At 20.0% G+C, this 13,066-nt stretch overlaps 1 protein-coding gene across 1 annotated transcript in view; it reads right to left on the bottom strand.

Annotated features, from left to right (window-relative positions):
* Positions 1-13,066, bottom strand: part of LOC122717738 (cardioacceleratory peptide receptor) — an 86,797-nt gene that overhangs the window by 68,732 nt on the left and 4,999 nt on the right. Inside the window, exon 2 of the mRNA XM_043942107.1 lies at positions 11,638-12,035. Coding sequence (XP_043798042.1) covers positions 11,638-11,784 — 147 coding nt within the window. The 5' untranslated portion in view covers positions 11,785-12,035. The remainder of the gene's footprint in view (positions 1-11,637; positions 12,036-13,066) is intronic.

The following is a 13,066-nucleotide window of genomic DNA, read 5'->3' as shown; positions in this document are numbered from 1 at the left end:
GCTGTTGTTTTAAATATTGTGTCTATGCGATTCTCTTTCTTTTTGTTTTGTCATTTTTATGTTTGTGTTATTAGTATTGCATCTATTCATGCAGTGATACATTAAATGATGTAGTAAAAGCTTTGTATTAATAATTCAAAAAAGATTTATATCAATAATTCTCTCATTTTTATATTCTAATAATATATTTAATAATTTCTTGTTTAACCTAAAATAATCGTCTTAGCACCAAAAATAAAATAAAATTCGAAATAAAAATTTCAATATTCTAATATTTTGATTTATATTAATAAATATATAAATAAGAAATATTTTTTGTTTTTAAGAAATTTGTTTGTTGTAATTTCTTTATAAAATTTCTATTCATATGTTTAATTATAATTTTTCTTTCAATATGTTTAATTATAATTTTTCTTATTGATTATTTCTTATTGTTTGTGCAACAAACAAATAATATTAAAACATATTTTTATTAATTGTTTATTCAGTATTACGGAATTTAATCAATAACAATAATAATAATAATAATAAATTATTATATCTATATAAGTATTATACATTGAAACGTTTTTTACTAATAATAAGATTTTTGTGTCTATCAAACTTCGTATATTCTTAATGATGAAACGACAAATAAAATTCTTAGAAAACTAGAAGATGGAGAGTCATCGACAAGTTCATAGAATTTCTTGTTATTCAATATCAATCTCATCTATGTTTCAATATTTGCACAATCCTCATCAAAAAGTGTAAGTATTGCAATTTAATCTTTTTCTCAAGAGTCGATAAAAACGGAATCTGCATCCAACAAATCCCGAGATAGGAAGCAAAATCTTATCGGATAATTTAATCGAATGATGATCGCGTATGTGTTTCGATTCTAAGTTTTTCGAGGGATATTAATCTATATAAAAATGTGATATAATAGTATATAAATAGTCACAATATATAAAGTATATAAATAATCACATAAAATAAATAGTCACAAATAACGGAAATTAATCGTTCGTGTCGATGAGTTTAAGACAAAATTAAATTTAGATCGATATCATATCATTAATTATGATTATCAATTATTAAATAATGACTAATATCATAATATTAAATAATATAATATATAATATAATTAAATTATTAATTATTTTATATTCAATATTATTTTATTTAATATTTTCATATCACTGTAATTACAATTATTTATAATAATCAATCTAACTTAACCTATACATAAAATAAATACATACAAGTTATTTTCTAAAAACATATTTCAAAATTAGTTCTAATTTCAAAAATTAACAAATAACCACGAGACAATTAATCAAACATTATTATATATTTGCAATAATCTATTTATTATTTGCAATATTGTCTCCTTTATTTGTTATTTCTTGTTATTTCTTTGTCAATAATTAATTTTCAAATCATAATCACAAATAAATCTCGATTTCAATTCGAACTGTAGTAGATTGTGGAATTCATTACCTAAACATCCATTATCCGAATATCTTGATATCTAAACGTTCTATTAACTCGACATTCCATTATCCAACTAATATACTATTTTTACTCCCGACAACGTAAGAATATTGAGAAAACTTTTATTGTGAAATTAAAAAGATTAACGAACATTTTTCAAGATATAAAAAAATTTATTGCGATATTATGGAAATTAATAATATTATTAGAATGTGAAGAATACAATAAAACATTGCCGCAGAATAAATTCAATGTGATAAAAAGTATAACGATAAGGATATTGTTAACATATTTCAAATTCTAATACTAATAATAATACTAATACTATAATTAATACTATAATAATACTGGAATCCATTGAAAGTGACAATGAAAATATGTCTTTTTATATTCCATAAAAATTATTATAGAAAAGAAATTTTATTTTTTAAATAATTCAATTGTCTTGAGATATTTTATTCGAATATTTTTTTATTCTTAAAAAAGATCATTCGATAACGATAGATTAATTTTTCAACTCATGGAATGCACTCCCACGCCATATCACATGTCTCCTTTGAATAACATCTTGTAGCTATCCAGAAAAATTAATTTACATGGTGTTCCATGAATAATGATTAATGATTCTACTTTTTCGATTTATTGTTGCATGTAGAATTACGTTTTAATTGACAAGATTACAGAAAATAAATGCATAAATAAAAATAGATATTTTTATTTCTTCGAATGATGCAGAGTTTTGTTAATAAACTTTTAAAATAATATTTAAACATATTATGTTGTATTTAATATATATATTAAAAATTTATAAAATAAAAAAAAAATACAAAATAGATGTTAATATATTTTTTATATTATATATTTATATTAATTTATATTAATATATTAATATAATAATTTATTTTAATTTACATTATTTATATTAATATATATTTTATTTAATATATTTTACAATATATTTTCCTATCAACTTAAACAAATACTATAAGTAAATACTATAACTAAATACTATATACTATAAATACTATAATACTAAAATAAGAAATTATTGAAATATAATAAAAAAAATAATATTTCAAATAATAGTTATTATTGTTATTATAGTTATTATAGTTATTATAGTTATATAGTTATTATAGTTATTATTATATATTAAAATTAAATTTAAAAATTTTATCATATAATATAATACATTAAAATCACGATATTATATATAATATAAGGTATATAAGAAACTTAATTCATAGATGTATGAACTAAATATGATTTTATAATTTTTATATTTATATCTCCTATTTTTGATAATATTTGATTTAAATTTTATATGAAATGGTATCAAAATCTTATTTTTTAGTATTTTTTTTTTTTTTAGTATTTTCAAATCATTTCAAATTTTTTTCATCCCTCTTAATCAATTATCCACATTTTAGGACACCTTGTATATTTCCATTTCCATCTCATATTTTTTCCTGATAAACACATTTTTCTCGAGAAACGAGATTCGTTTGATTGGCGTTTGCTCAGTAATGAACGCGTGTGATTTTTTAAACGTGCACGAGACACATGTCAGAAAAACGGTTAGAAAAGGAACAGTTGACAAGATATAGATGGCAGCCAAGTCTACTGACGAATTAGCATAGACCAGACAGGCGCCCATTTCCTCGTGTTTTGGTTATTCGATAGACATTCTCTCGTGTTCTACGTGCTGTACGAAATTTAATACGCGTTTCTTTCGTAATTTGGCCTAGAGAAATATTTCTAAACGACAGAATCGTAATTAATGTTTATTTAGCTCGTAAATTTAAGAATTTTTACAAGAAAATTGAAAAAGACGCATTGGATAACTGATTCATTTGAAATTTAAGGACAGTGAGAATAAATAGATAGATACCAAATATAAAATTTTAACTTAATTATTCAAGATATTAATTATTTATCTTATAATAATGAGACATCATAGATTCATTACATAAACAACCAAAATATATAATGGTGAACTAATATCACAATAATTTGTCAATTTATAAAGTTTTTCAAATGATTAATTAATTTTTACAAAATAATGATTGGAAATTATAGTTTATAATATTACTTATAATACTTAATATATAATATAATAATATAATATAATATAATAATACTTTACCTTTTAATAAATGAAATTTGTGCCATTCATTCGAAAAATTTGATATTTGGAAAAATAATAACTAGTAAGCAACTTTGAAAATGGAAATGACATTTTTTTCGTAATTTTTTTTTTTACATAACTTGAGTTTTGTTTAATCATATGAAAAATTTAATCATAAGAAAAATTAATGGAATAGAAAACAAAATTGAATTTCGATTCATCGTAGATGATTTCTTTTCATCATTCATGTACTTGGTTATAATATGTAATAATATATTGTTAATAATAATTGGTTATATTTATTATTACAGTAATATGATTTATAATTAATACTTAATATTAATAATTTAAATATAAAATATTCAAAATATTCATACTTAATATTAATAATTATATTAATTATATTAATTATATTAATACTTAATATTAATACTGCTTATTTATAATTTTTTTTAAATATTTTATTATAATTTATTAATTATATAATTATAATATTCTATAATTATCGTATATGTATCGTATATGTATCGTATCTTATATTGCACACTGGACAAAATTTTCCGAGTATATTTCTATATTTTTCGTACATATTTCCATTTTTTATATATAAATAATATGCTTTTGTATATTTTTGCATATTTTTTTTGTGCTTAAATGATATATATTTTTTGCATATGTATCGCAAATAAATATTCGCGTTCTAATGATAATATATAATATAAGCATTATAGATAAAAATAATTCTAGACGCAATTTTAGTCGGGAAAATAGATTATAGATTCTAGTTAGAATCATAATTAAATTGCGGATATGCAAATTAAGATGTTTATGAATATAATTACAGAAATAGAATTGAGATAAAAATCTGCTCCATCCTTGAAACATCATAATGTGTATATTTTGCATTGGATATTTTATATTTTTTGCATTTTTTTAATTATTAGACTCTGATGATTGAAAAAAATTAAACTGCATACTGGCAATGATTATATCATCAAAAAAAAAAATTATATATAATTCAATATAAAAAAGAATATAATTTCATGAAAAAAGAAAGACAAAAAATTCTTTTTTGTATTTTACGATACATTATATTTACAAAAAATAATAATAATAATCTGCTATTACTCTAAAAAAAAAAATATAGAAATATCATTCGATATTATTATAATCTGTTAAATTTTTATATTCCAATTATAATTTCAATAAATAAACTGAAATTAAGAGAAATATGGCTTCTGAATGACATAACCTCAATTAATATTCTATTTGAAAATTGCACTGGAGAGTATTCTTTTACATATTGTATTGAGAGTTATTCTACGTATTCATTTGTAAAAAATATACTCTAAAAAAATTGCTCTAAGAAATTATTCGTTGCTAATAGATATTAAACATTGAAAGTGATAATTATTTTTTACATAATTATTATCAATATAATGTTCAATAATAAAAAAATAATTTTTAAAAACGCTCAAAAATTTTACTTAAAAATTAGTAGTTTAATTCTTTTAATATTCAAAATCACATTAAAAATCGAAAGAAATTTTTTATGGTGAATATTAATTTTTGATAATATAATAATCTATATAATAAATATAAATATATAAATATAAATATAAATATAAAACTATAAAAAATGAAAAAATTCTATAAAATAACGAAAAATACAAAAAAATAGTTGTGTATTATATATATTACTAATGATAATGCTTATATTGAATAAGCAATAAGCAAAATTAGATATGTCGAAAACTCTTCTTCATCTTTCATATTTTTTAAAAAAAATTTATGATGTACCCGTATGCGTCAACCGCTACAGAATAGAAAATTTTCATAATATATATATTAACATTATACACTACATCTTAAATAAGAGATCTTATTTTTGAAAAATATACCACAGATATCATGAAAAATATTTTAAAAAAATTAATCGCGATTAATATACGTATATATCATACGTTTGCATAGTTGCAGATTTATATTGCGTTGATATATAAGGGAAAATCTTTAGGAAAAAATTTATGTTGTCAGAGATTGTGATGAAACGAAGAAAACATCACTAGATAGAAAAGGGAACCATGTATCCGACTTTATCACAATTTTCCATTATGTTCTTTTGTGCAAGACCATAAATACGTCTAAAGTACATTCTTCGAAGAATTTTCTTTGTCGCAAATACTTCCGGAAAGTGGATAGTGGAATAATAAATATTGTAAAAAAGATCTTTACTGCATGATGATATTTTTACGGCTAAATAAACATTTCATTTAACTTTGAATCTTTTTAAAAGTATTAAATAAATGGAAGTAAAAAATATTAGCAAATATTATCAAATCGAATCGACATGATTGATAATTAATCTTTGTTAAATTAAATGATAGTTTGTTAATTGTAAAATGTTCGCTAACAATGCAAATATTTACGATATTACAAATGTTTGATATGTGAAAAGCAAGTAAAGTTAATTTTTTATAATAAATAAATTGCTAAATAAATTACAAACTATTTATTTTTTTTCATCGTGATAGAACAATATATTTTTAATAGAATGAAATAAATATAATATTTCATTTTTAAAAATGTAAACTCTTTATATACATATAAAATAAAAATATAATATTATAAATGTATATATATAAATAATAATAAAAAATAATATTATTTAATTTTATTAAATATAATATTCAATATATTTATATATTTTTATATTCAATATATTTCAATGAGAATTATATTTTTTATTCAAAAAAACTATATTTTATTATATTAATTTTAATCAATTTTTCAAAATAAAAATAAATCTTGACAGAAGATATTAAATAATTATCTACAAATAAATTCAATATTTTTCATAATTTTTTCTGTATTCAATAAAAATTAATATTAAATATATTTTAAGTAAAAATTATTGAAAATAATAATTGAAATATTTTATTTAAATAATCTTAAATAACCTAGTATTTGTAAATTTATTTTATTTATACAAACAAGTATATTAGAAATATTTATTTTAAGCATATAAATTAAAATAATTAATTGAAATAATAATCCTTAATTGTTATCTTCTAAAGATTTTCTAAAGATATATCAAAAATAATTATTTCAAATAATGTTTCATGCTTCTAAATTTACATTTCAAGGATTATTTTAAATATTATTTTTATATAAGTAACAAAATGTATATAAAAAACATATACAATTTAATTAATCTCATAATCTTCGTTTGTTTATTAAACATTTATATTTCGATTTCTTATCTTCAAATGCATGCATTTCAAATAAAAAGTTAGTTGAATAACGCTCAATTTACAGAAATGATTTCTGAAAATGGTTAATCTACTGTTGTTCAATCTACTGTTCACTTCAATTGCTTACTCTACAATACAGAATATAATTATGAAAATTAAACATATTCACAACCACCTGTTAAGGAATGCAATTCATGATACATGATATTTTATGATGAGAATAATATTGAAATATTTCATTACATTATAATGCAAGAAATATTTCAAATAACAACTTCAAATTGTTATTAAAAAATAATAATTAAAATATATTTCATATAAAAATTCGTACAAAATTAAATAAATATTTCAATTAATACAGAAATAAATAATTATTTCAAATTGATTAATATCAATAATATCAAAACAGAAGTTTAAAAAATATAACCTATAAATATTTTTATTTCTTATTTGAAATACTATTTTATCCAGCATTTTGATTAAAATTCTAGAAAGAATTTATGATTACATACGTAGTTCATCGTATGAATAATTTTCGGTTAACCATGATTAAATCGCTTTTCATTCTCATAATATTTACCTTCACCTCGAAATTTATTCGCGCATGATTGCATCCGGCTTGCTAATTGGCGGGCAAAAGTAGAAATCAACCGACTTCGTTTCAAATGACCCGATTAACGGTGGGAACAAGGTTACGTCACTTTACCATTTGAGAAATTGCCGAACGTCTCGTCCACGTGTCTCTCGACATTTACGAGAACGTAAATGCACTATTCATTACTCCGATAACGTTTACATTTTTACAGATACAGACAAACTGTGCTTTAAATTTTGAGTTAAAATTTTATTCTTGCGAATAATTCTATCTTGATTCTATTTTAATTCCGACTTCTGTAGAATTGAGAAAAACAGAAATATATTTGATGTAAATGAATAGAAATAAATATTTTATTCGAATGATGTAAAGTTTATGACATCATTAGTTTATATGACATCATTGTATGAATACTATAAAATTATAGAATATAGAATTTCTATTTAATAGAGTATTCGTTTGAGTGATACAGAATGTTGCAGAGGCATATATGTATATATTGTAGTATATATACTATAATATAATATATTACAGAATTATAAAATATATATAAAAAAAAAATTAGAAACATAAAAATTTTGATAAAATATTTTAATTCTATTTTAATTTTGATTTTTATAAAAAGTTGAGGAAAATAGATTTTTGATAAAGCAAATAATATTTTTATTTTTTCGAATAAATATTATAAAGGATTTATATGATGGTAAATGATTTTATTATAAATGAAAAAATAAATCGAAAATATAGAATAAAATTTTTTTATTAAAAGTTTCATATTCGAATACAAAATTTTCAAGCTAAAACTGGCTATTTTCCGATTAGATACGAATTAATTATTTGTTAGATGGTTATTTTATAAATATTTTACAATTATAAAATTTTTTACAATTATAAAATAAAATTTCATAATTGAAATTCTTATTTTTGAGAAAATTGACATGAATATATATATACATATATAATCAAATTTATATATAATTTTCAAATTCATTTTTCTCGAAAATTTAATTTTTAAATGATAAAATTTATTTTATATTTTTTATTTATTTTTACATGTAAAATAATCAGCTATCGCTAATTCATTCGTATCTAATCAGAAAGATAGCTAATTTTAGCTTTATACTTGAAAATTTGTCTATATATTTTCTATATATAAATATAGAAAAATATAGTTTTAAATAATAATAGATACTTACAAAACAAATGTACAATTTTTAACTTTATCATTATATAATATATTGAAGTCATACTGTATATATAGTAAAATAGAAAATATTAATTAATTTTTAATATTATTGCGATTAAATGTAAAATAAATATTTAATTTATATTAAATCTATTTATAAATAGTATTTTTTCATAATTTAAATATTAAATCTAGAATTTTCAAATTTATTTTATTTTATTTCAAATTCTTTTTTTTTTATATTATAAAATATTTACATATTATTCAAAATATAATTTTTTTCTTGGTGAACACTTGCGTATTTTTTAAATCGATTTTCAAATAATATATATTTTTTCCTCTATATTGTTGTGTTTCTTTAGAATTAGAATTATTCCGATATTTTCAACATACTTAAATATTTTTTATTCAAATTTTAACCACGCATTTTATTTAAATAAAATAATTTCGTTTCTAAATGAAAAAAGTTCATATTTTAGAGTAAAGGTATTCCATAAATTCATTTTTTGTTTTATTAAACATATATTTGCTTTCAATTTTAAAAAATAATATTTGAAATAAGAAATAAAAATATTTCCATAAATCTACATATTTCTTTAATTTTAAATATTATAATAAATTATAGATAGGTTATTGTTTTACGATAATTTGTTTTTATATTAATTAAATAATATCAAATATCAAATAAACTTTTTTGAAATAATTACTTGATTTTATTAATGTTTATTATTTATAATTCAATTATTTTTCAATGTAAAGATAAAATAATTAATAAAATAAAAAATTAAATAATTGAAATAAATATTTTTTTACATATATATATATTTACAACATATTTCAAATTTATTTTTTTATTAAATTTTATTCATTAATTGAATTATTATTTTAATTAATAATTTAATATATTCTATATTCTAAATATATTCTATCGATTAAATTATACTTTCGATAAATATTTTTTATTAATTTATTTATTATTATAATTTTTTTAATATTTATTATATAAATTTTTAAATATTATTTTAACGAAACTATTTCGATTTAGAGAATTATTTTTTATCTATAAAATTACATATAGAGTAAAATATCTTATATATAGAATTATCTTATCTATATAATATATATTATCTATATAATTATTTATATAGAAGCTAATTTATATAATAAAAGATTATTTTGTATATGTAAAAATATTCTACGAGTACTGAAAAATATAAAATAAAATATTATCATTTAAATTCTTAATTTTAAAAAATCGAGATTGAAATATATACAAACTGTATATAATCAAATTCAAAATTAATAAATAGTAAAATAAATTATATTAAATCATAATTCATATATTCAATTAACTATTAATTAATAAATTGTTCATTAGAAATAGTTCTATGAATTATAGAAATAAAATAAAATAATTTTTAAAATTCATAAAATGATTTTTCAAAAATAATGATCTTTTATAAAAATCTTTTTTTAGATATTTACTGTAGAATAAAAAACTTGAATTCTTCCGCTTATTCAATAATATATTATCTCTTGCATAGACACTATCATAAAAATATTTCCATAATTATTTCCACTATCAAATACACATATTTACTACTTTAATGTTCGCTTTTTCTGTAAGTCCGAAATATCTACATATCCATATACAATTTAAGATTAACGTCGACATTATTCATACCATACCATATAATATTTGAAATCAAAAAAATATATCATACACTGCACAAAAGAATATTTTGCACTTTACCAAATATTCGGCATACTCTAATAAAAACAAGAGTATTTCTTCTTTCTGAAATTGGTTACATATTAGATGTTTTATGAATTTGTCATATAAACAGTTTAGATGTAATTGTTGAAACGATAGATTATCAGAAAACAGATCCATTCACAACTCTTAATTTTAATGGTAAATAATAATAATTTAATCACTTTTTATAAGATTCGTATAATAGTTTATAAATCTATTTAATATTATCTTTTATTATAATATTTTTATTATAATATATTTTTTATTTCATTTATAAAACTATAAAATTTTAAAAAAAAAGTCTATAACCTAACATTATAGTTATAAATTACTATCAAAAGCCAGAGGGCTCTGATCTCGATTAAGCCTTAGGGCGTGAATACATTGGACAGTAAAGCATGACAAAAATTGCTCTTGAAAGTATTTTGCGCAAATAGAAACTACATTGAAAATGATTGTCGAAGACTATTTCTCAATGTAATTTTATAGTTTTATATCTGTATATCTGGAAAAAAATAATCTTGAAAGCAATTCGTGAGATATATTTTATTTCAAATCTATATTTTTAATAAAATCTAGAATTATTTTTATTATTGTTCATTCAAATCATCTTATCAATCTTAAAAATTTATTCTTTTATTATTATTTTATTTGATATAAAATTATAAAATTGTTGAAAAAAAATTTATAATTTTATGATATACCACTTATCAATTTTTAAACAAAATGCTTCCTATTATCTTATTCTTTTTTCTAAAATTAAATTTAATTTACAAATTAACCCGATTATTCTAATTAATATAAAATTATAAAATTATAGAAGAGAATTCTATAATCTAATAATATGTTATTTTTCAATTCATTAATATTATTATAATATTATATTTATAAAAGAGAAGTTACTAATTATTAACGCGTTGCCAATTCATTAATATTACTAGTTAATAAATTACTACGCAAGAGTGCTCTGGTTGCAATTCTTGAACAAAGCTTGTATTAAAACAAAGACTATATCATTCTCTTTCCCTTAAATCATACAAAAGTCTCGTTTAATTATATATACGCAGTATTTAACAATCTTTCGGATTAGTACAAAAACAAAATCATAATTTTTATATCCGATTCTTCTCTATATTCGAACAAGAGAATCCTACTTTTATCAGCCTACTCTCTTTCGAAACATAACCTCAATCAGTAGTGTATATATTTATAGAGTCAGCCTGTGTTTACTTTAACACTCACCTTGTAGAAGTAGAAAGAGTCGATCTTCGCGTTCGCATCTAGCAGCGTGTCGTTGATATCCGGATAATCCGTAAAATTCCAAATTGATCCCTCTTTTTGGAACGTGTGATTATTATCGGTCCTATCCACGATTTCTTCCACGGACATTTCGTCCTTTGTTCGTCTTCACCGCGGTTATTTCGCGATTTTCAAGTTTTTTACTCGGTGATTTGGCCATAAAAAATTCATGGCTTCTCACGAATTTTAACTAAGCATCCGACGACTTCATTTCGTTTCACCTTGTCTGGCACAAGAACGATTTCCGCTTTGATTCACCTCGGATCGATTTCACTAGATTTGCGATTACTGCCGAGAGTCGTGATCCTCGAACATTCTTCCGGACACTGTTTTCGACGACTCTGCACGAAGAAAGGTTTTTTTTAGGTGATTCGAAGGATAGAGGTGGGGGATTTGTACGGTTTATGGAGTGAAGTGACATTGAAACGCGGCTGTTTACTCGGTACTTCGTCTTTTTGAATCATAATTGAGATATTTTGACTAATTCAGATGAAAGAATTGTTTAATTGTTAGTATATTAAAGTGAGATAATCGATATTCTTTATCATTTTCTTTTTTCTCATTTTCATTGTTTTGTTTGTTTGTTTATATTATATATAAAGTGTTAAAATACTCCTAGAATTTATATATTATCCAAAACAAACAGGAAAATTGATATATAAAAATTTTTATTTATTAGACAATTTTTTAAGCAATTTAAATTTGCTTTAGAATAAATGAAGAAATAGAATTGTGAAAGAATGAGATGATTTGATTATTCAAAGATAAAACTGTTTCATTTTATTTTTATTTCATCTAATGCAAACTTAAATTATATTTTAATAAATAAATTTCAATTAATATTTTTATATATTAACTTTTGTATTTTTTTTGATTTCTAAAATCTATTTTTCAAAGATATTCTATAAATATGTTAATAGTCTACGATAAATATATTACATAATATATATATATATATAATACATATATATATATTTTTTCTTTATTTATATATGCATTACATTTATTTATAAATATAAATGTTTCTATAAAATGTAAATAAAATGTTTTTGTTAAATCAAATGAATTACATTCAAAATTATCAAAACTAACTAATAATAAAACTTTGTTCCAGCATAATGAAATCTGAAATGAAACAAAACAATTGATTCTTTTATACTTTTAAGCTTGATTCAGCTTGATTACAATTAAATCGTGTCAATATCGCTTACACAATAATCCAATAAGTGCTCCTAGAAAATCAAATCAAAGTAAAATAAACTGACAGTGGAATCGATTTACTAATAATCAAGATCATAGCATTTCAATCATTATTTGAAAATTGAAAAAAATATAGATGACGAGCTTTAAATTCATCCAAAATTCATTATAT

The sequence above is a fragment of the Apis laboriosa genome, unplaced genomic scaffold (assembly GCF_014066325.1).
Source record: "Apis laboriosa isolate Shangri-la unplaced genomic scaffold, ASM1406632v1 scaffold56_cov145, whole genome shotgun sequence".
Taxonomy (NCBI): Eukaryota; Metazoa; Arthropoda; class Insecta; order Hymenoptera; family Apidae; genus Apis; species Apis laboriosa.
This window is presented reverse-complemented; position numbering and strand designations above follow the sequence as displayed.